This window comes from Dreissena polymorpha, chromosome 16, assembly GCF_020536995.1.
Source record: "Dreissena polymorpha isolate Duluth1 chromosome 16, UMN_Dpol_1.0, whole genome shotgun sequence".
NCBI classification, from domain to species: domain Eukaryota; kingdom Metazoa; phylum Mollusca; class Bivalvia; order Myida; family Dreissenidae; genus Dreissena; species Dreissena polymorpha.
Window position 1 is genome coordinate 7,533,792 of NC_068370.1, and position 27,553 is coordinate 7,561,344.

The 27,553-nt window shown below is 34.7% G+C and overlaps 1 protein-coding gene across 9 annotated transcripts in view; it reads left to right on the plus strand.

Annotated features, from left to right (window-relative positions):
• LOC127862988 (multiple epidermal growth factor-like domains protein 10) overlaps nucleotides 1-27,553 on the plus strand; it is a 73,344-nt gene that overhangs the window by 27,301 nt on the left and 18,490 nt on the right. For 3 of the 9 annotated variants that reach the window (XM_052402287.1, XM_052402288.1, XM_052402280.1), the window contains exons 9-11: nucleotides 2,669-2,785; nucleotides 3,805-3,968; nucleotides 4,506-4,610. In XM_052402287.1, coding sequence (XP_052258247.1) covers nucleotides 2,669-2,785; nucleotides 3,805-3,968; nucleotides 4,506-4,610 — 386 coding nt within the window. Of the gene's footprint in view, nucleotides 1-2,668; nucleotides 2,786-3,804; nucleotides 3,969-4,505; nucleotides 4,611-5,114; nucleotides 5,204-6,896; nucleotides 7,035-8,421; nucleotides 8,510-9,611; nucleotides 12,157-27,553 lie in introns of those variants that run through there. The other 6 variants (XM_052402284.1, XM_052402285.1, XM_052402286.1 and 3 more) reach the window with 6 other exon arrangements.

Here is a 27,553-nt window from a genome sequence, read left to right on the forward strand (position 1 = left end):
CAGAGTTCAAAAATTGATCTGAGCGTTAAAAAACAAGGTCGCTAGGGAACAGTACAGTTTTCCTTATATTGCTATAGTGAAAATTTGTTTACACTCTATAGGTGAAATTTTTAGTCCGATCATCTTGAAACTTGGTTGTTCTTGTCTGAGATATCTCAGCTGAGTTTGAAAATTGTTCGGTTGATTTTTTTTTGTAAATCATGCATCAGCGGGGCAAACTATTGATTCTGTCTTACTTCATAATGAAATTTATCCTGTCACATGCCTTTAAATCAGCCTGATAACCAGGTATCCTAATAACCCAAAAGTTATTAGGCTAGTTGACCATGTGACCTCGAATATCTGTCAGTTGCTCACCTTCCTGTGAAATGACATTTTTTTCACGAAATGACGTCATTGTACCAGCGAAATTCTCTAGTTAAACTCTTTTACAATGTAAATGAACGGTGAAAAAAGGCATAAAATAAAAGGAAAATTTGTTGGATTCGGTGGAATGACATGATAAATAGAATAATACAATGTAAGTTGGTGACATGGATGGAGAATGGTTATCAGGCAAGTGGGATGAATTTATAGTGTGAGCTGAGGACAAACCCAATAAGATATTCCGACGAGCCAGATAACCATTCTCCATCCATGTCTCCAACCTATTATTCTATATGTCCAAAGTGTCTAAAGTTTGCCTATGTAATTGTACTAGCAAATCCCAGTACTGTGTGAATATCAATTGCTGAGCCTATTTTAAAAACAATGCTAATATACTGGTTATCAATCATGGCGTTGCATTAAAAGTAAAACAAAATCATAGAATAAATATAAAGGTGCAAATGCATTTCAGTAGTTATTTCTATTAATTGTACATTATAATTTGCTTCCATTACGAAAATGAAAAATGATCTAAAATAGAAAATCAATAGTAAATGGCACTGTATATAGTACATGTCCTGGTGACGTTAAAATAACTATGTTCGACTGTACATAAGCCGATTTCTGGAAATGAGGCGTATAGGACCTTTTTACAGTTTTTGGCATGATTTGAATTTTGTCATTAATTGCTTTAATTGATTAATGTAAACATCATAATTTAAGAGTTCCAGTATAAAACAAGAATACAATTAAAGAAAGAAAAAAATTAATCCACACCTTGGCACAAACCACTGACCCTTAATGTTTGATAATTTTCAGGTTTTTAAATTGTCAAAAGATTCATATTTTTTATATTTATGCCCCCTTCGAAGAAGAGGGGGTATGTTGTTTTGCTCATGTCCGTCGGTCCGTCCACCAGATGGTTTCTGGATGATAACTCAAGAACGCTTAGGCCTAGGATCATGAAATTTCATAGTTACATTGATCATGACTGGCAAATGAACCCTATTGATTTTCAGGTCACTAGGTCAAAGGCCAAGGTCACAGTGACTCGAAACAGTAAAATGGTTTCCGGATGATAACTCAAGAATGCTTACGCCTAGGATCATGAAACTTCATAGGTGCATTGATCATGACTGGCAGATGACCCCTATTGATTTTCAGGTCACTATGTCAAAGGTCAAGGTCACAGTGATTTGAAACAGTAAAATGGTTTCCTGATGATAACTCAAGAACAATAAGGCCTAGGATCATGAAACTTCATTGGTACATTGATCATGACTGGCAGATGACCCCTATTGATTTTCAGATCACTAGGTCAAAGGTCAAGGTCACAGTGACAAAAAACGTATTCACACAATGGCTGCCACTATAACTGACAGCCCATATGGGGGCATGCATGTTTTACAAACAGCCCTTGTTTAGAGTATGGTTTATGTAAAGTATTATTATTTTCTATTAATTAAGAAAGAACACAAATGTTCAAATCTGAAACATTTCTTGTCCATATATCAAAATGTGAAAGGGTCTCTTTAATGCATGTGCTTGAAATGTCGTACCAGATTAGCTCTGCTTTATGCACAGGCTTATTAAAGCGGGTATATACGATTTTTATATGTGCTGAATTGTAAAATATTGATACAAATATGTTATAATAACACACAATATGCAAGAAAAATGATACATTTAAGGCGAATTTTATAAAATACAGCAAATACAAATTAGCGCCCCGAGCCGATTGTGACGAAGATAATTCGTAATTATTTTCCTACAATAACCGATGCATTCGTCTTTTTAGTAAGTGTTCATGTGTTGTATGAATCGATATCGCTGCAGGAATTTCAAATGAACCGTTAAACTAAATTTAGATTCACATCGTACATGCATGATATACATGCTGGTGAATTCGGCTGTACAGCCTTTTTCGATTTCAGAATTAAATATCTGGCTTATTTAGCATTTTTCGACACATGTTCTTCTTAACTTTTATTTTAGTTTATATTGCAATATATGTATAATAAGTTTTTTACACATTTTATATTAATCAATATATATTTGACAAGATCGTATATACCCGCTTTAAGTATGACACTTTACACTTGTATGGAATTTTTTGTTTAAAGAAAGTCTCCTCTATATTAAAATCTAGTCAAGTAAAAAAAAAAAAATCAGCAATTAATAGCCTGTGTCTGAGGACTGCATGAGATACTCTGGGAAAGCACTTTTTGTGCATGTATTAAGCCCCGGTTTCCCAGAACGTAGATCACATTTTCAGCCAGTGTACCTGCTGTTCTATTTTCAGACACAAGACTTGACTCTAAGGACCACTGGACCCGCCTGATGAACGAGTGCGAGCTTCAGAGGCTGTCCTGTGCCCACACCAACATTGTGCAGCTCTTCAGCACCTACCAGAACAAGAGTAAGAAACTTGGGAATAGTTTTTGCTATCTTATGAGCCTCGCTGTGGGAAAACAGGGCTTATAGCATGTGATTATAGTGTTGTTCCAGATAAGCCTGTGCAGTCCGCAGATACTTATAAAGGAAAACACTTTCCGCCTAAACAGGATTTTGGCTAAAAGAGACTTTCTTTAAACAAAATATTCCATATTCTTAGTGTAAAAATAATTAGCTATGCTATTAAGTTTTAAATATAGATAAATGATAAACAAAATACATAAAATAAATTTAATTGTCCCCAACCGGGGATTTATGGTTTGCGCTCTGTGCGTCTGTCTATGAGTATGTCACACTGTTCTGGATCCTTTAATAAAGTGGATAACTTTAAAAGTTCTTCATATTTTTTCATGAAACTTGAAACATGGATAGATGGCAATATGGACATTATGCACGTCATTTCATGTTGTTCCTATGTCAAGAATTCTGGTTGCTATGACAACAAATATATAAATATAAATAAAAAAATTCTGACAATGGTGGTGCTGGTAGGGGACATATATTGCTTGGCCATGGTCTTGTTTAAGTTGAAAAGAGTTATCAGAAAATCAGCTTAACAAGACTTTAATAAAATTAAAAATATTTTATATCAAATTTTAATGAAACTTGCACCGTTTTGTTTGTATTTGACCATGTACATGTAGATTAGTGTTTTGGGCCATCATAACCCTGATTTTGTATGGTTCCAAGATTTTTACTACAATTTTCATATTTGTTCAAATTGGTTCAAATTTGTTCAGGAACCAAACTTAAGAAACATCATTCACAACTCATTTATGACAAGTCCTCATTATTATTCAGAATTGATGTGAAATTCATGTTTTTGATACTTCACAACTTATTATTGACCAGATATTACCTTCACAACTACCTGTTGACCAGCCCTCATTATTATCTTCAGACTGGTTCAACACGGAAACTTATATGAGTAACAATTTTCACAACTAATTTCTGGCCAGCCCTCATAACTTTCTTAATTTTTAGATTGGTTCAACATAGCTCTGGAGCCATGTATGAGCAAAAACCTTCACAACTACTTGCTGACCAGCCCTCAGCCAGACAAGTCCCAAGAAAAGTCATTTGTTTTCCGTCTTTTGCAATACTGTATGGATGTCACTTCTGCTGTTAGTCATCTGCACCAGTTGAAGGTATTTGTTCAGTTTTGTGCATGGTGAAATAATAGACGTGTTTTTGTTGTTTATCTGAGTTCCATTTTTAAAATGTTACTTAGAATAGTGCATTCATCTATGTTGTGTGTTAAAATCACATTAACACTCAGAAACAAGTATTTCACAAAATATTTCGTAAAATAAAATTATTGCATAAAAAGTCAGTGTTCCTTATAGCAATCAGAAATGTGTTATGCTTCCGGCCCTGCCTGAAGCCTATCTCGAGTTTGTTCGTAATTGTTTGGATATCTTGGTGGGAAATTCACATGGAATATATTGTCACACAAAAGAACAAAAACAGGCATTTTGTATCACGTTAAAAATTTGTTACCAGATCGCCTTTGGCATTGAAATTTTGGCTATTGCTATGAGGAACACTTTTTTGTGTCAATTTTATTTTTAGAAATATACAAAATATTCATTGATTTTGAGTGGCTATGGGCTTTTCATAGTATACATATTATGTAAGTATGTACGTTTATTACAGATACACAACTTTGAGTGTTTACATTTCAGATATTGCACCGACAGATAGAGGCCAGTCATGTCTATCTGACGGCACAGAATGTGGCCAAGCTGGGGGATTTTTACTGGGCAAAACTGGTCACTGATCAAAACTTTGTATGTTCAACTTGACTGTTTAATTTGTCTGATTTCTATTGGACAGAACTTGTTACTGATTAAAAGTGTGTGTGTTTAACTAAAATAAGTGTATGTAAATTTTTCCTAAACATAATGCAAATTATAGGGGTTATTGCAGGTATGTATCAATTAGCTGAATATATGTCTTCCAAGCAGAACTGGTAAATGCAGCGTAACTTTGTATGTACAATTAAAAATGATGTATAGGTTTGTATGTGTGTAACTATTATCTATTTCTTAAAAAACAAATATAAATAATATTTATTTAACAGGTGAATGCTTTGAATGGACTCATCTTTTGAAAGGCATTTTAAAAAGTACAACATTAATTTATGTCATTGAAATATAACATGACATGAATGCACAAGGTGTCATAAATGTATTTCAAATATGTTTAACAATAATTTGTATTTGTTACCATGAAGTACATATTAAAAGTGAACTTATCATAGATTTGAATGTGCTTTAATAATTCTATGATAGGAACTGGAGAGATATTTGCTGGAATCGAGCTATGCTTTACTGAGTCCAGAGACACTTCTCCACAACCAGTATACCTTTCAGTCTGATGTGTAAGTTAGTGCTATTTGATAACCGTACACTTCTCAAAGTCCAATTGGCCTATTTGTTTGTAATAACTTTGCTCTGGTGTCACAATGGGAGCCTTACTCTGCGAAAACGGGGCTTAATGCTTTTGTGGAAAGTGTCATCCCAGATTAGCCTGTGCTGACTGCAGAATCAGGGACGACACTTTCCGCTTGTATGGTATTTTCCATTTATTGATAGTCTTTTCTTAGCACATATCCAGTTTATATGGAAAGTGTTGTCCCTGATAATTGCCTGTGCCAACTGCACATCTAATCTGGAACAACACTTTACCCACATGCATTAAACCCTGTTTCTGCAGAGTGAGGTTCATGGTAGGGTGGATGCTTTTTTTAAAAACCTTAACTACTTAGGTACGTATTTAACCATTTACCACTAAGATACATGTTTAACCCTTTACCACTTAGATAAGTATGTAACCCTTTACCGCATTCATATGTATTTTCCCTTTACCACTTAGATATGTATTAACCCTTTACTACTTAGATATGTATTAACCCTTTACCACTTAGATATGTATTAACCCTTTACCACTTAGATATGTATTAACCCTTTACCACTTAGATATGTATTAACCCTTTACCACTTAGATAAGTATGTAACCCTTCACCGCATACATATGTATTAGCCCTTTACCACTTAGATATGTATTAAGCTAGCAGGTCAAAGGGGCATCACCCAATGTGGTGTCAGACTTGATAGTGATAGGTCCCATGTTCTTTATAAACTCAAGAAGATTTAAGGATATTTTTTAAAGATTCCAATTACTGCTTCATCTCAGAAGACAGACTCAAAAGAACTTCTGTAAGCATATGAGTCGCGTTCTGAGAAAACTGGGCATAATGCTTGTGCGTAAAGTGTCGTCCCAGATAAGCCTGTGCCGTCCACACAGGCTAATCAGGGATGACACTTTTCGCCTAAATTGATTTTTGCTAAAAAGAGACTTCATTAAAACGAAAAATGTCATAAAAGCCGAAAGTGTTGTCTCTGATTAGCCTGTGCGAACTGCACAGGCTAATCTGGGATGACACATTACGCACATGCATTAAAGGCAGTTTTCTCAGAATGCGTCTCATATGACTGCCTGTGCACTCTGTCAGTATGAAGTAAGTGATCATCCAGCCTTAGTATGATGTGAGCTGTGACATGTAAAAATGGGTCTTGAGCAACATGCAGCATGCGTAGCTCAATTCCTTTTTGCTCATCCATGTAGTCTGATCAGAAGCTTCCCTGTCCGCTAATGAAACCACAAAACCTTGTAAGACTTTTTAGTGCCCTACTGACTGACCAGGGGTGGTATTCCAGAAACATCTTAAGTCATTTCTTAAATAATTTCACTTTAGTTCAAAATTACAATGTTTTGTATTTCTGTACTAGATAAGGAATCGCATGTTTCTTTTGGTATTCCTAAAAAACATTGACATAAGGATGTTATATCAATGTAATTCTTGATGCCAAACTATTGCAATAGGAAATGAAACACTTAAGAAAATTTACCAATTTAAGAAAATTTCCAATTTAAGGATAAGAATAAGATTTATCTTAAGTTGCTTCTGTAATACAACCCCAGAAAGCATGATTGTGCTCACTGCCGGCTGGTCTGGAGCTACACTGGCAGATTATGACATAAGACCCATTCTCCCATATAATACATTGCAGCTGGAGTCTTGGCCTGCTATTCTGGGAGGTGTTATCACTTGGGAAGACGCCCTACGAAGGACTGAGTCCAGAGAGACACAGGCGGACAGTTATAGAAGGGGATCGACCATGTAGACCTTCGCTTGCCCATAGCTATGTGTATGTTGGGAAGTGTTACGTCTTTCTTTGGGATAATACAGAATTTGAGCCTCAATCTGGGAAAACAGGGTTAAAAGCATTTGTTAAGTGTTGTCCTAGATGAGCCTGTGAAGTCTGCACATGCTTATCAGGGACAACACTTTCCGCTTGAACTGGACTTTGGCTAAGAAGAGACTCCCTTTAAACGAAAAATGCAATAAGAGCGGAATGCACAGGCTAATCTAGGACGACTCTTTACGCATATGCATTATGCCCAGTTTTCTCAGAACGCGGCTCAATTTTGTTTTCCCAGAGTAGGACTCGGCTGTCTAAAGTCCAAGTTCGCGGAATAGAATGTTGTTTTGCATATAAATCATATAGCGAAGAATAAACTTTACATAAATTCATTGAAATGTATTTTTTATCGAGGTTGACTTCGAAAACCTGGTCATAATCTATAAATGATCATAAATACACGCATAAGGCGAAAATCATTGCAGCGTCGCGAGTTATGCAAATTATATCTATATTAAGCTTTCGCTTAACATTATTAATATATGGAAGATAAATACATAGATTTAGCAAAAACGTAGCATTGCAACTCAGTTTTAGTCTGTAACAGATATATTTGCATTTGTTCTTACCTTCTTTCCGCTAAATTCGCCCGTATCCGCAGTTTTGTTTGTTTTGGTTTGAATTATCGTGTCAAATCATGAATATTAATTAGAAAGTTTTTGTACTTTACCGTACTTGACCCCAAATAAAAATCGCAATGTTGTTTGTTTTCAACTGATTTCAACCTGATTTTCAGTGATATCCTCAATAAAAACACTTTGTTTTTCTTATGATTCTGCCCAAATTGGCTATGAACGGGGACTTTAAATCAAATTCAAGCCGTGTGAAGGCCAAGCTTCATAATTTCTAATCACCAAGACCTAGTTGTTCAAAATTTAATAATTTTTTTAGTCAACCATGATAAATATTTCTCTTTCTGTATTGGCATAAAAAAATTTTGGAGGCTAAATTCCTAACAATTATTTGAAATGTTGTAATAACTGTTTAATAATAAAAAAATTAATCATGGGCCAAAGTCCAAACATCTTTTAAAAAGGTTTTCAAGGAACAAGGCTGGTATAAATAATAAAACAAAAAAATGAGTTTGTGAGTACAATGTACTAAAAAAATCTATAATTACACAAGGTTTTGCATAAAAGGGTGTTGTTCTTAAAATGATAACATGGGTATTAATAATACATGTATAAACACAAGTACTAAATTCAGAATAAGCTTTAAAGTAAACATTTGGATTTCTCACAGATGATGAATGTTTTGGTGGGGTGATATTTTTTTAACGACAAAACTATTTTGCTAAAATGTTTATTAGAATCATGTTCGCTGTTTTATTTAGGTACAGATTGATGACAAGTTGTTGGCATTATTCACCTACTGATCGGCCAGACGTTGAAAATGTCTTGAAGCAACTTTTGGATATACAGGTACTGTCAGAGGAAGATTTAACATGAAAGTGTGTTATAGTATTGAAACAATGATAGAGATCGTAAGAACACTTCGGTCATCAATTGTTAATATAAATATTTTTATGCTCGAATGACCGGGGGTATATTGTTTTGTCTGTCTGTCTGTCTGTCTGTCTGTCTGTCCTGTCTGTCTGTCTGTCTGTCTGTCTGTCTGTCTGTCTGTTCTGTCTGTCTGTCTGTCTGTCTGTCTGTCTGTAGTCTGTCTGTCTGTCTGTCTGTCTGTCTGTCTGTCTGTCTGTCTGTCGTCTGTCTGTCTGTCTGTCTGTCTGTCTGTCTGTCTGTCTGTCTGGTCTGTCTGTCTGTCTGTCTGTCTGTCTGTCTGTCTGTCTGTCTGTCTGTCTGTCTGTCTGTCTGTCTGTCTGTCTGTCTGTCTGTCTGTCTGTCTGTCTGTCTGTCTGTCTGTCTGTCTGTCTGTCTGTCTGTCTGTCTGTCTGTCTGTCTGTCTGTCTGTCTGTCTGTTCTGTCTGTCTGTCTGTCTGTCTGTCTGTCTGTCTGTCTGTCTGTCTGTCTGTCTGTCTGTCTGTCTGTCTGTCTGTCTGTCTGTCTGTCTGTCTGTCTGTCTGTCTGTCTGTCTGTCTGTCTGTCTGTCTGTCTGTCTGTCTGTCTGTCTGTCTGTCTGTCTGTCTGTCTGTCTGTCTGTCTGTCTGTCTGTCTGTCTGTCTGTCTGTCTGTCTGTCTGTCTGTCTGTCTGTCTGTCTGTCTGTCTGTCCCAAAACTGTAACCTTGGTCATAACTTTTGCAATATTGAAGATAGCAACTTGATATTTGGCATGCATGTCTATCTCATAGAGCTGCACATTTTGAAAGGTAAAATATATGGCTTCAAAGCAGCGCAGTGGGGGGGGGGGCATTGTGTTTCACAAACACAGCTCTTGTTGATTTCGAGATTATAAGTCAACGTCACATAGGCATGCAATAGGAACAATAATGCACATATTGATGACTTTGCTGCAAATCAGATGGCATAATGTTTGAAAAACATCTCTTGTTTACACATAGAAAGAAAAATTATCCAACATTAAAATTGCATATTTTTTACCCTTTTAAATATTCCTTACAGCAACAATCAGTGTCTGCTCCTGGTGTGGTAGACAGGGCTTCAAGGTCATCTGAAGGTCAAGGCTACACATCTGCAAATTCTAAGCTGGGTACCCCTTCAAGCGGATCTTCAAGCCCAACGAGGCCTAGTTCCAATGGTGAAGACTATGTGAGCAATAAGGATTTGGGTGCCCGAACAAAAAGCCATTCAAAAACACAGCAGTGTGGTTCAAAGCTGGAGAACAAAGCTGGAAACCGATCGAATGGTCCACATTATGAGGACAGTGCAAGACAAGATCCAAAGACACTGGCTGCAGATTTTCATGTGAATTACCAGACTGATGGTTCTTATATCCAGCATTACGAAAGAGACAAAGAAAGTATCACAGGAAACCAGACAGCTGGGTCCAGTTTGGAAAACATGCCAAGAAAACAGCATATTGGTTCCTATCCACAGAAATATCATATAAATCACCAGACTGGTTCTCCAATGGAGAACATTCGAGGGAAAGGATACCAGTCATCTGAATCCAATGAAGATAAGCAGAAACAAAAGAATCAGACTGGTTCCAATATGGAGTACAGTCCTGGGAGCCAGAAGGCGGGTTCCCCTCAAAACCATAATTCAGACATTAGAAGGGAAGAAAAGAAGCTGGCTTCTATCATTGAGACAGAAATTTGAAATAAATAAACATAGAAAGATATTTATTCGATCATGGCTGCAAAGTAGACAGTCATGCTGGTCATACAGATGGCAAAAAGTAAAACTTATTTGAGCTTATACTGCAGTAATATTTGGCTTGACTATACCTATCTGGTGTGGGTTTCTCTGTTGCCACCTGCCTAATGAAAGGGAATGTAGTTATTTAATAAGAGTGAAAGAGGAGTCGTGCATGCTATGTACCTGGTATGACCTAAAAATGCACATACAATGTACCATGTCAATCAGGCACTTGCCTATAAAGTCTTCAATAACTTTTTTAATATTGATTATGAATCTTCAGGATTTATACCGAGTTTAATTAGATATAAGTAGATCATCCTGCATGTAAGAAAATTTGTCTAATAAGGATGGTAAATGTACCAAACATTCAAAAGTTCAGACAAAATCATAGAAAAATCAGCCATTGGTGACTATTTTGAACACCAGTTAGTATTTTTCTCGCGCTCTAACAGTTACTTGCGTATGATCTACTCCCTGGCTAAGGTGGCATTTAGACAGTTTGTGCTGACATATTTGGAGAAACTGCGCTGTGGCATAAACTTACCTTTACTTACACTATATTGGATAAGCAAACAAGAACATTATAATGATTTCATTTTATTTTCAACATGTTTTCACCATGATTTTCAGCCATTATGTTTTGTTTATATTAAAAAAGGCAGGATAAAGTTGGAAAAGCATGTGATTAATAGAAAACCTGATGATCTGTATTGATTAGAGATACAGAAACAGTGCCATACAAATTGAACCACTTCTTTATGCTTAGATTACGAGTTTTATACGCCTTGCTATAATGATAATTTTATCTGGTATTCTATAATGGATATATTAACATTTTTGCCAAAATGTGTATGTGAACGTTCAGCATGACATTGTTAAGAAAATGTTACGAAACTAGTAACTTGTACATGTAGTAACCAGAAACAAAATCTCAAGGATATTCTATCATCATTATGGTTATGGTAAGAATGTCATTAAAATTGTTAATAATAATTCATGACGTTCAAATACTTTTTAATCTTTTCTAAAGCAAAAACTATTTTAACATAATGCATAAATCTTCTCAAGTAAAGTAGTGATTAAGTGCCTAACCATTTTACCATATTTATCATGAAATAATTAGGTGTTTTCATGTACTTAATAACAATCTTTGAGGTGCTGTCATACGTTCTCGTGTTTTACCTACTAACAAGAAAAACATGGGCATTGCAAATTCAATAACATTTGAACTTCATTTGTAAGCATAATTCCGATTTTTTGTACTTGTGCGTTTGTGTATGCCATTATGTCTGCCTTTATTTGATATTAATGATATTAATTGCATATAAATGCATTGTACTTCTTGTAACTTGCTGAATTGGAAACTGTTGACTTAAACAAAATTTGTAAATTCATACATATATTTATTGATTTTTAGCTTGGCGTTTTCAGAGAAAACCCGAGGTATTGTCATAGCCAGCTCGTCGTGTCGTCCGACGTCCACGTCATGCTTAAACCTTAACATTTGCTCTAAAATCAAAGTGCTTCTGCCTACAACTTTGAAACTTCATATGTAGATGCACCTTTATGAGTTCTACACGCCACACCCATTTTGGGGTCACTAGGTCAAAGAAAAACAAATTCTGACAAGCTTTAATTAATTCAAAACTGCACTCGTAGCCGGGCGTGGCACCCGTTATGCGGTGCTCTTGTTTTTCTCCCTCTACTTCAAACTTAAGACCTGGTAGATGCCAGCAGATCACTGTTATGAGTGTTTTTGTCTTGTGTTTTATTTTATTTCCATTATTGCTTTATATGTTTTTATACTGTTATTATTAGTTTGTTAATTAGAATACCTTTGTACTATACTGGCACGTATTATGTTTAAATTAAACGTAGTAATTTGTACACATCTTATTTTGTTATAAAATATAAAAAAACGTCTAATTTGATTGTAATTACTGGAGTGCTTTTTAGCCGGATTTTTTTCTCGGCTTATAGATTGATGTTGTCGGGCGGGCGGGGGGGCGGGCAGGCGGGCGGGGTGGCGGCGTGCTCGAAAATGTTAAAGTTCTTATTTCATGGTATAACTTTGGTATGCTTGGACCTAGAGTCTTCAAACTTGACATGAAGGTTGGCCAGGATTAACAGATGACCACTGGTCATTTCAAGGTCATTCATTTGAAGGTCAAGGTCACTGTGACCTTCAATATAAAAAATGTTAAAGTTGTTATAACTTTGGTATGCTTGGACCTAGAGTCTTGAAACTTGACATGAAGGTTGGCCATAACTAGTTAGTAACCACTGGTCATTTCAAGGTCATTCATTTGAAGGTCAAGGTCACTTTGACCTTGAATGTAAAAATGTTAAAGTTCTTATTTCATGGTATAACTTTGGTATGCTTGGACCTAGAGTCTTCAAACTTGACATGAAGGTTGGCCAGGATTAACAGATGACCACTGGTCATTTCAAGGTCATTCATTTGAAGGTGAAGGTCACTGTGACCTTCAATATAAAAATGTTAAAGTTGTTATAACTTTGGTATGCTTGGACCTAGAGTCTTGAAACTTGACATGAAGGTTGGCCAGAACTAGTAAGTAACCACTGGACATTTCAAGGTCATTCATTTGAAGGTCAAGGTCACTGTGACCTTGAATGTAAAAATGTTAAAGTTGTTATAACTTTGGTATGCTTGGACCTAGAGTCTTGAAACTTGACATGAAGGTTGGCCAGAACTAGTAAGTAACCACTGGACATTTCAAGGTCATTCATTTGAAGGTCAAGGTCACTGTGACCTTGAATGTAAAAATGTTAAAGTTCTTATTTCATGTTATAACTTTGGTATGCTTGTACCTAGAGTCTTCAAACTTGAAATAAAAATAAATAAAATGAAATAAAAAAAAATAAACTTGACGTAAAGGTTTGCAAGCACACTTAGATGACCACTGGTCATTTCAAGGTCATTCATTTCAATGTCATTCATTTGAAGGTCAAGGTCACTGTGAACTTAAATGTTAAAATGTTAAAATTGTTGTAACTTTGGTATGCTTGGTTTGCTCATGCCTTGAAAAGTACTTACATTTCATTTTGACCTTTGAACAATATTTCAGTAATTTAAGTATTGCATTGACAAAAACACGAAAGGTACTTTCCTGTCATTTAAATCAAAAATCCGGCTTCAATGCGGTCATCTCCGACCGCGGAACTCTTGTATCAAAGATATATCAATAAACAAAGATAAATCAATACACATTGGTAGTTTTTGCTTAGACACAGTGACATTCCCAAAGAAGCAAACTACTGGCTTATTTCATGATCAAAGAAAGTACAATTATGAATCTTCATCTTGAGAATGGTAAGTGGAAATAATGAAGTGTCTATGCGCTTGATTTGCTAACCTTTAACTATATAATCATTTACTTTCTCTGCAAAATATGTTCACAGTTTTAGTTAAATTTGCAATTCTACTAAAACATTTGGATGTCAACAAAATTGGATGTTTTTAAGGTCACGTGTGTATATAGTGAGATTATGTGGTGGTTGCGCTCCAGCATCCGTCGTCGTGTGTCATCCGTTCTTACATTTTATAAATTAATTTGTTGAAATGATTGCTGATGCCCAAATCCGCTCAATCAGCGGGGTTGAGTTGCATGTCCTCACAGCCCGTTTCTTAGAACCTTATCCTCACCATCAGCAGGAGTTTGATTTTTAGCTTGGCTGTTTTCAGAGAAAACCCGAGGTATTGTCATAGCCAGCTCGTCGTGTCCGTCGTCGTCCACGTAATGCTAAAACCTTCACATTTTGCTCTAAAATCGAAGTGCTTCCACCTACAACTTTGAAACTTCATATATAACTGCACCTTCAAGTACTACACGCCACACCCATTTTTGGTCTCTAGGTCAACGGGCAAGGTTACTGTGACTTCTAAAAAAATAAATTCTGACAAGCTTACGCAGCCGAGTGTGGCACCCGTTATGTGGTGCTCTTGTTAAGTTTTCTCTCACAACGCTTAATATCCATTCCCCACCATTAGCAGAAGGTTAAGTTGCATGTTCTCCCAGACTACGCCTTAAACACTTTACCCGCCCTCATCAGGGTGTGTTAATGCATGCTTCCCCCCACACTGCATCTAATGCCTCTATAAGCAGGATACAGAGTCGCATGTCCATCCACACACGGCTTTACACTTTTATCCACAATATTAGCAAAAATTAGAGTCCGTTGTGTATCCGGTCATGCTTGGTCCTTGCCCCCAACATCAACAGGAGTTTGTGTTGCATGTTTTTACACGTTGTGCAGGATATCATATCCCCATCTTTAATGGAATTTTCTCCACTGGTCAGCATTTTGCAATTTGGCCAACGTTGGCTAATGGTTTTACCGTTTGCTCAGTGCTACAGTTGGCGGTTCAACGTTGGCCATACATTCGCCAAATAGTGTTTGTTGGTAAATGATTGGTAAAAATGGCTTGCCCAACATCGTCAAGATACTGATAGCCTAGTACCAACTATATTTGATATAACCTTTGTCCAATGTTGGCATAAAGAAAGAGCTTTTAATGCTTATCATGCTACTGATGCTGCTTTCAATAACAATACTAAACTCAAATAACTACTACTGCATTACTACTACTACTACTACTACTGCTGCAGTTAGCTGTTGCTGCTACTACTACTACTTCTACTGCCGCTTCTATTGCTGATGAGTATAACAATAATTTAATTAAAATAATAATTATTTATTTATTATATTTGTCTTGTTCTGTGAAAGCTGGTCATAATGCATGTGCGTAAAGTGTCGTCCCAGATTAGCCTGTGCAGTCCGCACAGGCTAATCAGGGACGACACTTTCCACCTAAACTCGATTTTCGGTAAAGAGGGACTTCCTTGAAACAAAAAATACCATTTAAGCGGAAAGTGTCGTCCCTGATTAGCCTGTGCGGACTGCACAGGCTAATCTGGGACGACACTTTTCGCACATGAATTAAGCCCAGTTTTCTCAGAACAAGACACATATTAATACCAATCAGCATGGTTATCATCACCAGTATCATAATCAGTATAATCTTTGTGTTATCCCTTAATTATGACTGTAGGTAAAAATACCAGAGGTAAAAATGCCAGAGGTAAAACTGCCAAAGGCCAAAATGCCAGAGGTAAAAATGTCAGAAGTAAAATGCCAGTGGTAAAAACCTATGGCATTTTTACCTCTAGCATTTTTACCTTTGGCATTTTTAACTAGGGCATTTTTACCGCGCGCCACACTCGCTCTATTGAAAAACTGTTTTTAGTATCTAAAGCTGAACTTCTTGTAAAAACAGGTTGTAACTAGTCGTCCCCTATAACATCCAAAGATTCTTAGATGTTAATCTCATGATCTCAAAGCTGGACAAAAATTTGTAGAAAAATGTACTTCCATTTTCTTTTGCTGATGCTCATTATTAAATAACTGTCCTCATATTACTTTTATCTAAAATATAGTTTTGCCGCAACGGGTAACAAATGTCTATTAAAAAAACATTAACACACACAAAAACTACTTATAACGCATATCATGTATATATCTGCAGACACAACAAACCCTTTCTTTTCATAAAACAACGTTAACAGGCCTTGCTTAACGTTAATACTAGTCAGTTGAGCGACCAAGGACCACTATGATCCTCTTGTTGTTGTTGTTGTTTATTCATGACGTGTGTTTTTGAATACTAATAACTTATCATTGTGTATCATATCTATCTAGTTTAGTTTTTCTATATTTTGTCATTTTAATAGAGTAATAATTTAATAATTATTAAGATAGTACCTAAGATGTTAATATTTCTGAAAATCATATTCATATTTACATGGCTTATCTATCGTGAAACCTGGGAAATTCCTGTACATTCTGGCAAAGACCTATAGAATACATTTTATAGGTCTTTGATTCCGGTAAATGCCTGTATTTCCAGAACACACAATGTAAGTCCTGTTACGTCTCTATGATGCTGTATCATTCCATACAGGGATAATTAAGTATTAAGTTGTTGGATAATGTGTTTGGTAGATTCATTTCGGCGTGTAATAATATCATTTTTGTTTAAAACTTTTTGATCAAGTTATATTTAAGCGACTTTCGTGCACAGAATGCGGTCATTGGAATTGACTCTGATAAGCACGCCACGTACTACGTCGTTATAAATGGGGTTGTGGTAAGATGCAAAGGTGCTGTAATGGGTTCAATTTGACCATTCGTCTAAAACTAATGCTTAATTCCACAAACACCGTCCTGACAGTATCCGCGGTCTGTGATATGCGGGACTTATCACGGGTCTATGCGGGTCTATAACAAGTAAAACATTTAAACAATATTTTCTTACACCAATAACACACATTTTGACTTTTAGACAGACACACATGAAATATCATTGATTAGAAAAAAAAACAAACAACAACATATGACATATTATTGATTAGAAAATAAAAGTACTTTATATTGCCTTTTAAAAGCAGAGATAGAGCATGCCATTCTTATTCCAATCGGTATACTGTTCCAAATATCCATGCTATGGTATGAAAAAGCTCTTTTCTTATAAACTGTATTTGCTTTGGTATTAACAATATCGCTATGGTGGCAGATCTTACGTTATATTTTTGATTTTGAGAAAAAGTTATAATATTATTTAAATATTCTGGAGTCTGATTGTTGACACATTTATATATCAAAATTGCCGTGTGGTATTTACATCTATTATTAAACGAGAGCCAATTAAGCTGTAAAAACAATTCTTTGGATGGTGTTCTATTTTGGCTTTTGAAGAATGACTTTCGCTGCGCGTTTTTGTAAAATATTCACTTTTTTTTAAATTGGTTTTAGTAGCGTTGCCCCAGATCGTACAACTGTAATCGAAACATGTTAGAATATATATATTATGAAATAATTTCTTCTTATCAAAAGCGAGATAATTTGATATCGTTTTAGTTAAGTTATTTAACTGCTTATTTTAGAGCATGTTTTATCAATGTGTACTTTCCATTACAGATGTTTGTCAGTATAAAGTCCTTAAATGTTATGGCAAGTGACATTTTCAATAGCATTATTATCTATTTTTAGATCAAGGTTGATATTCTTTTTTTGATTTGGTCCAATAAGCATGCATTTTGATTTACTGGGGTTTATCATCATGTTATTGAGGGTGCACCATTTTTGTATGGAATAAATATCATTTTGTAAGTTAGTTTGAATTTCTGAAGGATTGGCCCCTGTAGCATGTAGTGTCGAGTCATCAGCATACAAGTCTATGTCTGATTAGTTTAGTAATACCCAATATCATTTATATAAATTAGAAACAAGAGAGGGCCCAAAATAGAACCTTGAGGGACACCACTCTTAATAGTAAGAGGGGTAGAAAAACTAGTTCCTAGTTTAACGCATTGTTGTCTTTGACTAAGATAAGAATGAAAAAGGGACACGGTACCATCCGAAAAGTGATGAAGTTTTAGTTTGTATAACAGAATTTCATGATCTACTAAATCAAAAGCTTTTTTCATGTCAATAAAAACAGAACCAATACAATTACCGTTATATACATATTTGAGCCACTCATCAATAAGTCGAATCAGTGCTGTTTGGCAAGAATGATTTTCTCTAAAGCATGACTGATGTTTATTCAACACATTTGTTATTCGAAAGATTTTTTTCAATTAATTTGAAAGATGTCTTTCGAATATTTTGGATATAGTTGGCAAAATTGAAATCGGACGATAGTTATTACAGTCCTCTCTGTCTGAGTCTTTATATATTGGTAGAACATATGCTTGTTTTAACAAATCGGGGAAAATTCCTGTACGAATACAATTATTAATTATCGAGGTAATTGGTAAAACAATATGCTCTCCACAGTATTTTATAATGTTTGCACTGATCCCGTCGAGTCCCGTAGCCTTGTTAACATTTAAATTGCCAATTATTATACTTACTTCGAGAGGGGTAATGTAATTTATAGAAAATTCATGCTGTTTAAAGATTTGTCGATATATAACTTCAAATAAGCAAAGTTTTTTTAGTGAAATTTAAGCTTATCAACAATATTTGATATGTTTGTAAAATGCTCATTTAAGGCAATTAGGATCCTACTTTTGTCCTCAACATACACACCGTTCACTTAAATTTTATTTGGCAAATTTACTCCGCAGTTTTGATCATTGTCATTATTAGATATCATTTTCAAGTTTTTCCAAATATTTTTCGTACTAGTACCATTTTTAACAGCATTGTTGTAATATTCTTTCTTGCTTTTGCGAATTAATGCCGTAGTTTTATTTCGTAACAGTTTATAATTGTCCCAGTCTTTAATTTTGTGGAAGTGATCTCTATCAAAGAAACCCTTTTTCATAGGCGGCGAGATGACTTAGAAATAATTGGTGTTGAATGTATTTGGATTGAAATTACTGTCTCGAACCGGCCTCTGCTGTTTGGAGCTTTTTACCGACCCCCAAATACCACACCCCAACAACGTTCCGCTCTCACAGACTCAATACATCTAGCTTTCGATACTGGTATCCAAGACATTATTATAACTGGCGATTTTAACCTGAATGCCAATGTCACGACATCAGCATCTAAGCTTAAGTCCATATGTGATCAGTTCTCACTTACACAAGTAATTTCTGAAGACACGCACTTTACAGAATCTTCGGCAAGCTTAATAGATCAAATATTAACATCAAACCCAATCATCATTCTTTCTAGTGGTGTTGCTGACCCATTTCTAAGTCAAACAACAAGATATTATTGTCCTATTTATGCTCTATTAAAACTTCATAAAAATCGACAACGTACTTATTCAAGACACGTCTGACTCTTTGACAAGGGCGATTTTTCTAAACTGCGTCATGATATTTCCAATTTCGATTGGGACTCATTACAAAACGAAATATTGACATCTATGCAAAAAAACATAAGTGCCAACATAATTAAATTATCCAGTCAATGTATACCTAACAGAAATGCCCTCATTCGTAATAATGACCCACCTTGGCTAGACAATAATATACGGCGTTATATTCGGAAAAGAAAACGCGCTTATCGTAAAGCCAAAAAATATTAATACACCATTTTTGTGGCCAAAATTGAGAACAATTAGAAACAAAACGACAGGATTTATAAAATGCTCGAAAGGAAATTATTTTAACAAACTTACCGAAACATTAAAATCAAGCAGCAAAAGTTCCAAAAATTGGTGGGCCACATTGAAATTCTTTATTAAATCCTCGGGAAACTCCGAAATACCACCAATCCAATATGGCAACAAAATAATTGATGATGCATTCGACAAAGCAAATATTTTTAACATTTTTTTTACATCCCAGTCAAATACTGACCACTGCCAAATACCAACATTACCGAGAGTCACAAACAGAACCCAATCAAGCCTCAGTCAACTTATTCTTGAACCATATGAAGTAGAACTAGTTGTAAATGGATTGCCTCTAGGAAAAGCTTTTGGTCCCGATGGACTAAATAATCGATTGCTCCTTGAATTGTCCATAGAATTGTCTGGTTCTTTGAGTACGCTCTTCAACTATTCTCTTCGCACGGGATTCTTCCCGTCAATTTGGGAAGACGCAAATGTTTGTCCAATTTTTAAATCCGGCGACCCGAGTCTTGTAAATAACTACCGTCCAATATCATTACTAAATACAATTGGAAAAGCCTTCGAAAAAATAGTTTTCAATCATACGTTCAATTACTTGCATGACTTCAATATCCTAACGCCGTACCAATCGGGGTTTTTTACCTAGCGATTCCACAACAAACCAATTAACGTATCTTAATTATATGTTTGCCAAAGCTGTTGATTCGGGGAAAGAGGTCAGAGTAGTATTTTGCGACATATCAAAAGCTTTTGATAGAGTGTGGCATGACGGCCTAATTTTTAAATTAAACGAAATTGGAATATCTAACATTATACTTACTTGGTTTAAATCGTATATTTCCAACCGTAGACAACGAGTTGTCCTACCAGGTTCCTGTTCTCAGTGGAATGTCGAACCTGCCGGTGTCCCCCAGGGCTCTATACTAGGTCCTTTGCTATTCCTTATCTACATCAATGACATTGTTAATGACATTTGTGCAAACATTAGATTATTTGCTGATGATACCTCACTCTCAATCATTGTCGAAAATCCAACTCTTGCCGCAAACACTCTGAACGATGATCTACAAAAATATCCGTCTGGGCGTCTTAATGGCTTGTAAATTTCAATCCGAACAAAACAGAATCTTTGCTTATATATAGAATCACACATGACCATGCTCACCCTACACTCATTATGAATAACACTCCAATTAAAGAAGATTCTTCTCACAAACACTTAGGTGTATTTCTGACAGAAAATTTAAATTGGTCAACCCATATAAATTATATATAAGAAAAGTGTTGGAAACGAATTAACGTAATGAGAAAACTTAAATTCAAACTTAATAGACAATCCCTTGAAACTATATACATCTCGTTTATTCGTCCAATTCTCGAATACGGTGACATCCTATTCGACAATTGCACACAGGCCGAACAATATGAGCTCGAAAAAATTCTAAAAATCTATTGAAATACTTCAATCAGAAATCGGTTGGGAATCTTTAGAATCTATGCGAAATAAACAAATTTCGCATGTTCCTGATTTCCTTGCTAACCTTGTCCCGCTTACAGTAGGTCAGTCTATCCCGTACTCTTTAAGAAATAGAAGCGACATTCAAAACGTCAACTTCCGAACATCATTCTATAAGAACACATTTCTACCCTCAACCATCGCCAGTTTCAATTCCTAGCCAAGTCATATTCAAAATGCACCATCTATTGCCGCATTAAAAAATATGTTGAATACTAACACTGAACCTTCCAGTAGTCCAAAACATTTTTACCATGGGCCGCGAAATCTTCAAATTTTACCTACACGTCTTCGCACCAATTGTAGTTCTCTTGCTGCCCATCTTTTTAGAAAAAAAAACATTAATGACTCGCCTAACTGCATTTCTTGTGACGAAATTGAAGACTGCAACCACTTTTTCTTTCATTGTGCTAAGTTCAGTGTAGAACGAGCTCAGCTTATAAATAGTGTATCGCAGATATGTTCTCCATCACTATATGTTTTTCTGTTTGGTGATCCTTCGCTTTCTGTCGATGAAAATTGTATCATATTAGACCATGTTCAGCGCTATCATATTAGACCATTTTCAGCGCTTCATAAAATCAACAAGAGATTCTAGCCGCCATCCATTTTCTTCTCTCTGCCACTCTTCTTCTCCGTAAATTTCTACATGACCTTTTACAACCTCGAAATCAATAATATTTTTCTGTTTATGTTTCCTTCCCCCCCCCCTCCCCCCTCAATTTCTATTTCATTTCCCCTGTGAAAGTGCTAGTGTTTCTTTCCATCAATGATAGTGGACTTGTATATACGTTGCATTCTGTATTATGTTTTTTAAACTTGTAAGTTGCATTTTGCAGCTTGTATTGTCAATTTACTACGACGTCATGACATAATGTCATGCGTAAATATATTATTTATCGGGAGAGGGCTCCAATAAGGTTCGCCTTTCAGCCCAATCCAATGTCAATGTCATGTAACTTGTGAATATGTTACTATGTCGTAATAAATAAGTTTAAACCAACATGTAGAACAAAGAGTTTAGTGTGTATGCTTAAAGAGTACGGAATGTAAATAAGCGAACAAAGGTTAAATGGTGTTGAGCCTTAAATTATATTCCTTCAATGGTTTTTAACAGTGCATTTGTAGAAGAAATACTACAATAACATATATTTTAATTGCTATATTTTTTAAAACTAAGAATGCCCTAAAAAAATGTTTAATTATTGGAGTCTCTATGTGAAAAATGTTGCATCTATTTTCGCTTAAAGTTGTCAACCTCTGCGCAGAGATTTGACTGAAATCAGCATAGATGGATTGAATTCCTACCGGTAATACCAACCTTGATGATAGCCGAGCCACGTGGTACAATAATTTACTGATGTTATTTTACTTTTTTATTGTTGGTGATTTATTTGTTGTGCATGACCTATGCGTATACATTATTTTCAAAATATAAAAGAAAATGATACTACTTTTCATTGTATAATACTTCAACACAAAATAAAAAATCCTTCCACATCTGGAATGATTTTTTGTGATGGCAGAGATTGTATTTGAGAGCATGTCGCCCAATCGTGATACATCCGCTATCTCGGATTCCTCCGTAAAATAGGCCTCGTGGCTAACGGTCGCCATATTGCCTTGTATTACTACTTTACTACCCAAAAGGTTGTCAGTCTATTGTTATGAGGCTGAATACGATGCGCGTTGAACTAGCGCCAAAATTTTTACAAAAACTTTGATATTAAGAGCACTATTAACGTTCATTTGTGTTGCATTTTGACCTATTATCCAAGTGATTTACTTTTCCACTATTATTTAATCACCCAATCATCCAATTTTTAAGATGAAATTACGGTGTTTACAAAACCAACCAAACCGAAAGTGAAACTAGATGCATTACGTTTCGCGATGTAAACATTAAATATTTGTTCAGTTTGAGGAAGCGAATTGATAATAGACGGTGGAATATTTATGCAATACAGACTACCATTGCCGATTGTAGTACTTGCTAAAAAATACCTTTTATGACAGGTCATGTATAGAACGTTAATCAAAATAGTGACCATAAATCACTACAAATGTCTGGGTTAATCATTAATATAATTAATGCACGTTTCTGATCTAATTGCCTGTATCTAGTTGTAATTACCATGATATTGATAAAATTAAAACGTTTTTTTTCATAAATTAACATTACATATTTTATTTTTATCATATAGGTAATATATAATTGTATCATTATCATCATTAAATATTCTGAAAATAATCTAAATTATCATGATTACTTAAAAGTAGAATTTTTTAATTTTTCTCATTATTTTTAATGAATTTCCACATTTGCTTGATTCAAAATAAAATGTATTAATAAGGGTTTCAGTTTTTATTTTCCAATTTTTAGTTCGATGAAATTTAGTGTACTAACTACATACATATATGAGAAATGCTCTTGAGTTCGTTTCCTGGGCCTAGAACCAGTACTTGGATGTCTCTTGGAGATTTCTTAAGAATGCTCCCACACTGGGGATCAAACCAGTGACCTCCAGATCATTAGGTGGACACCACATCCATTACACATCAGCGACCTTTAATTAGTAAATTACTTTAGTATTGCAGCATTATATAATATAATGTTGTTACATATTTTTGGAAAATGATTAATGTGCAGTACTAAATAAATCTAAATGCATACAATTTTAATTGTGTATATTGTGTGATTATTAGTTACAAATTCACTTTTAACGGCCACCGGAAAAACTTTGCGAAACCGAAATTTCGCAAACTTAAGTACCCTTTTTCTTGAAGGTTTGCTTATTTTTGATAAAGTATAAGATAAAAGTCTGACTTGTGATTTATAATTGGTTATTTTTGCTTGTTAAATGCGTTTTCTTCACTATGAACTTTATTTGCAAAGTTGGGGTTCCCATGGGATTTTTGAATTTTCCCATGGGATTTTTCATTATCCCATGGGAATTTTGGTTTCTCCCATGGGATTTTTCTCCAGCTTTTTTATGGGAGAAAAAATCCCATGGGATTTTCAAAAACATAAAACACATTCGTTTGTGCTTAGTTATCGATTTTAATCATTGTTAAAGCATTTGTGCTTATTTTCGTTCAATTTACTTTGATAGAAAAAAAATCCCATTTTTTTATGGGAAAAAAAAATCCCATGGGATTTTTTTCTGATTTTTAGAGATTTAGTCATGTAACCTTCATAAACACTACCTTTTAACAAATGATGAGCATTTCTCGCGATTTCAACGCGTTAAATCGTGTTTTAAAAAAATAAAAAAATCCCATGGGATTTTTTTGCCCCATGGGATTTTTTTGTCCCATGGGATTTTTTTCCCATGGGATTTTTTTTCCAATGGGATTTTTTTTAAGGTATAAGTTTCTAAAACCTATACAATAATAATAATAATAATAATAATAATAATAATAATAATAATAATAATAATAATAATAATAATAATAATAATAATCGTGCTCAATATGATAAATTTGTACTTTTAAGCGACTAACATTTTTATTCGAGCCGATCGTCGAGTCCGAATGGTGAGTATAAGAGCAATTTACCAGTACAAATAAATCTCACTTGTGTAGAGAACGCTACCGTACTATAAAATAATCTTGATAATAAGTCATATCATTTCTCGACAGAAAATGAAAACAGTATCCATATTGATGTCAGCAATGTCCCCTGCTATGATAAATATTGACAAAAAAAAAACCTTGACAATAATTCCGTGTCGAATACGCATTAGATTATAGCAATCAAATTCATATAAGCATTGATATGATAATATGCGAAAATGGGTCTTATGTCAAATACGGCCAGCGTAGCTCCATTCCATAATGTCCGGTATTAAGTCACGTAAAGTTTCGTGGTCGAATTATAGCATAATAATCATTTTCACATTACGCGAATCATATGAGTTTCCCTACATATATTGTGTTAACATTTATGTTACACTAATGTGCGATGATGAAAAGGGGATTTTGGTAATTCTACATTCGCCCGCCTAGTACCGAAATCCCCATATTTACGCCTTAAAGGGTCAATAGGTCATCGGTATGAATGGTTTTTGACTTCACATGGATGTTAAGGTGCAAAAAAATGATATTAATTTTAATTATTAAGCACTCTTGACAGCATTAAGTTGCCTCTCAGTTGGGATTTCGGTAATTCTACACTAGAACTTAAACGCGCGCCGGTACCGAAATCCTGCTGTACAAACCTTCAAGTGTCAACAAAATTATTATAGTGTTTTTTTTCATTAGCAACCAGTGACATGTATTATCTCCCATTCGGTTACTTCTTTTGGAAAATAATTAGCGGGGATTTCGGTACTGCTACATTCGTACGCCCAGAGCCGAAATCACCCTTGTTTACGCCAATCCCCCATATTACGCCTTAAAGGGTCTATATGTCATTATGTTTGGGTTTTGGCTTTGCATTAATGTTGATTTGTACACAATCATATTAGTGTTAATCATTTAAACACTCTTATCAGAATATTTTTTCCATTATTAAATAGTTTATTAATGTGAAAAATGTGTAAACGAATGTAAAAAAGGTAAAATGTACATTTAAAACATTGGTTACACAAAAGTATATGTAAATATAACATGACATAGTAATAATAAGTCTTCAGAAAGTATTTTCCAAACAAATCTGATGAAACAAATGATATCGTACTACCTTATATACAATATGCTATACACTTTTGCAATTTAGTTATCAATATTTAATCAAAGCATAAATCAGCATATGTTGCCTCTTAGCGGGGATTTCGGTAATTCTTAACAAGCACATAAACCCGCGCCGGTACCGAAATCCCCGCTGTACAAACCTTCAAGCGTAAAAAATACTGATTTAGGTTTAAATAAAGGGAACAATAGTATTTTGGGCCACCAAAAAGCACTTCCGCGTCAACAAAACGATTGAAATTATGTCAGAAACCCAGCTTTTCATTGTATATATTGCAATACACCATCGGCCGCCGAGAGCGGAATACTGCGCTTGGCCGCTAAACAATGTGGATTGCATCAAATTAAATGTCAATTTTCGATTTTATTACAAAAATAAACACTGCCTTTTTATAAATATGTCAAGCACGTACACTTAACAAAAAAATCGATATATCTTTATGTAATGTAGAAAAGTAAAGCGCTTTATATATAACAATGTTTTATAATGTCTCTCTGGTTGAGAAAAAAAACCTAAACAAAACCATGTAGAACATATAATATGTTTTCATAATTAAAAAAAAATATTTAATGATGCACGTGATGTTTTATAATTGATATAAGTTCACGTGTCATTGAACGAGTTAAGGGAGAGATGCGAATTAAATTACACATAATTAAAAACGGATACTATACTGTCAGCTTGATTTATAAATTGTGTTCCATCGCGCCAATATATTCATTGTTCCATGAAATTTTGTATAAAAGCAAAACGATTGAAATTATGTCAGAAATCCTGCTTTTCACATGAAATGATCTTTAACACTTTATTTATTCCAATCAGGTAAATAACAAATACAATAATAGGGGAAGTCTATACTGTGTATTAGAAACTTGTTGTGGTGATCCATATCTTATCCGCTCAATACACATCCACCTGGCTACTGTACAGAAAAAATTAGATTTACTTCCAAAATAACTGATTTCATTAATTGCTAACTTGTTGTCTACATTTTAAATAAACAACGATAATGGATCAACATCACCGTTGCACAATTATTAAGTTCACAGTAATTTGTACTTTAAATAGATAGCCTAATTAAAGACGGTGCTAATAAAGAACAAAGCGTGAATGTGGATATTAAGAAATTAGATCCTTTTTTGCATGACACTGGCAGTATATCATTTTATCTTATATAAATAAGCCACATTTAAGACATGGATAAAATTAAAATAAGACACATTTGCATCTTTCATTTCTTGAAAAAAAAATAAGCACGCAGTCACATATAAATAAGATACATTGAAGACACAGCAAAAAAATAAATAAGACACATTTGCATCTTTCACTTAATTTTCTTGAAAAAAACATGTGAAACTGAAGAAAAACATTTATTACTGACACATTATTCTAAAAGTCGACTGACAACTTAAGTTCAAAGAGGGATTTACAATTAAATAAGATCCATTTTCGCATGATGCTGGTTGTAGAGCAAGCAATACATTTCTTACTGACACATTATTCTAAAAGTCGACAGGCAACATAAATTCAAAGAGGGAACCACAATTAAATAAGATCAATTTTCGCATGATACTGGTTGTATAGCAAGTAGTCACATATTAATTACAGCTTGCATTAGTTGCAATAATTTTGTTAAGTGCGCGTGCTTCTGAACGTTGTTAGTTTTATATTTTGGTATTATGTATGATTATTGCTTGTTTTGAATTTGAAATAAACGCTTTCTGGCAAATAAGCATCATCTTAATTTTAATACAAATAATGAACATTTGACATACAAAATGTCCAATAACATACCGGCAATAACATTATATATATGTTAATTTCTTTGCATGTTTATACCGAAATTATAGCCGACATCGGCAGTTAGGGAAATTTTGTGACACACTTTAACACATCAAACATGCTTGATAGTTCTT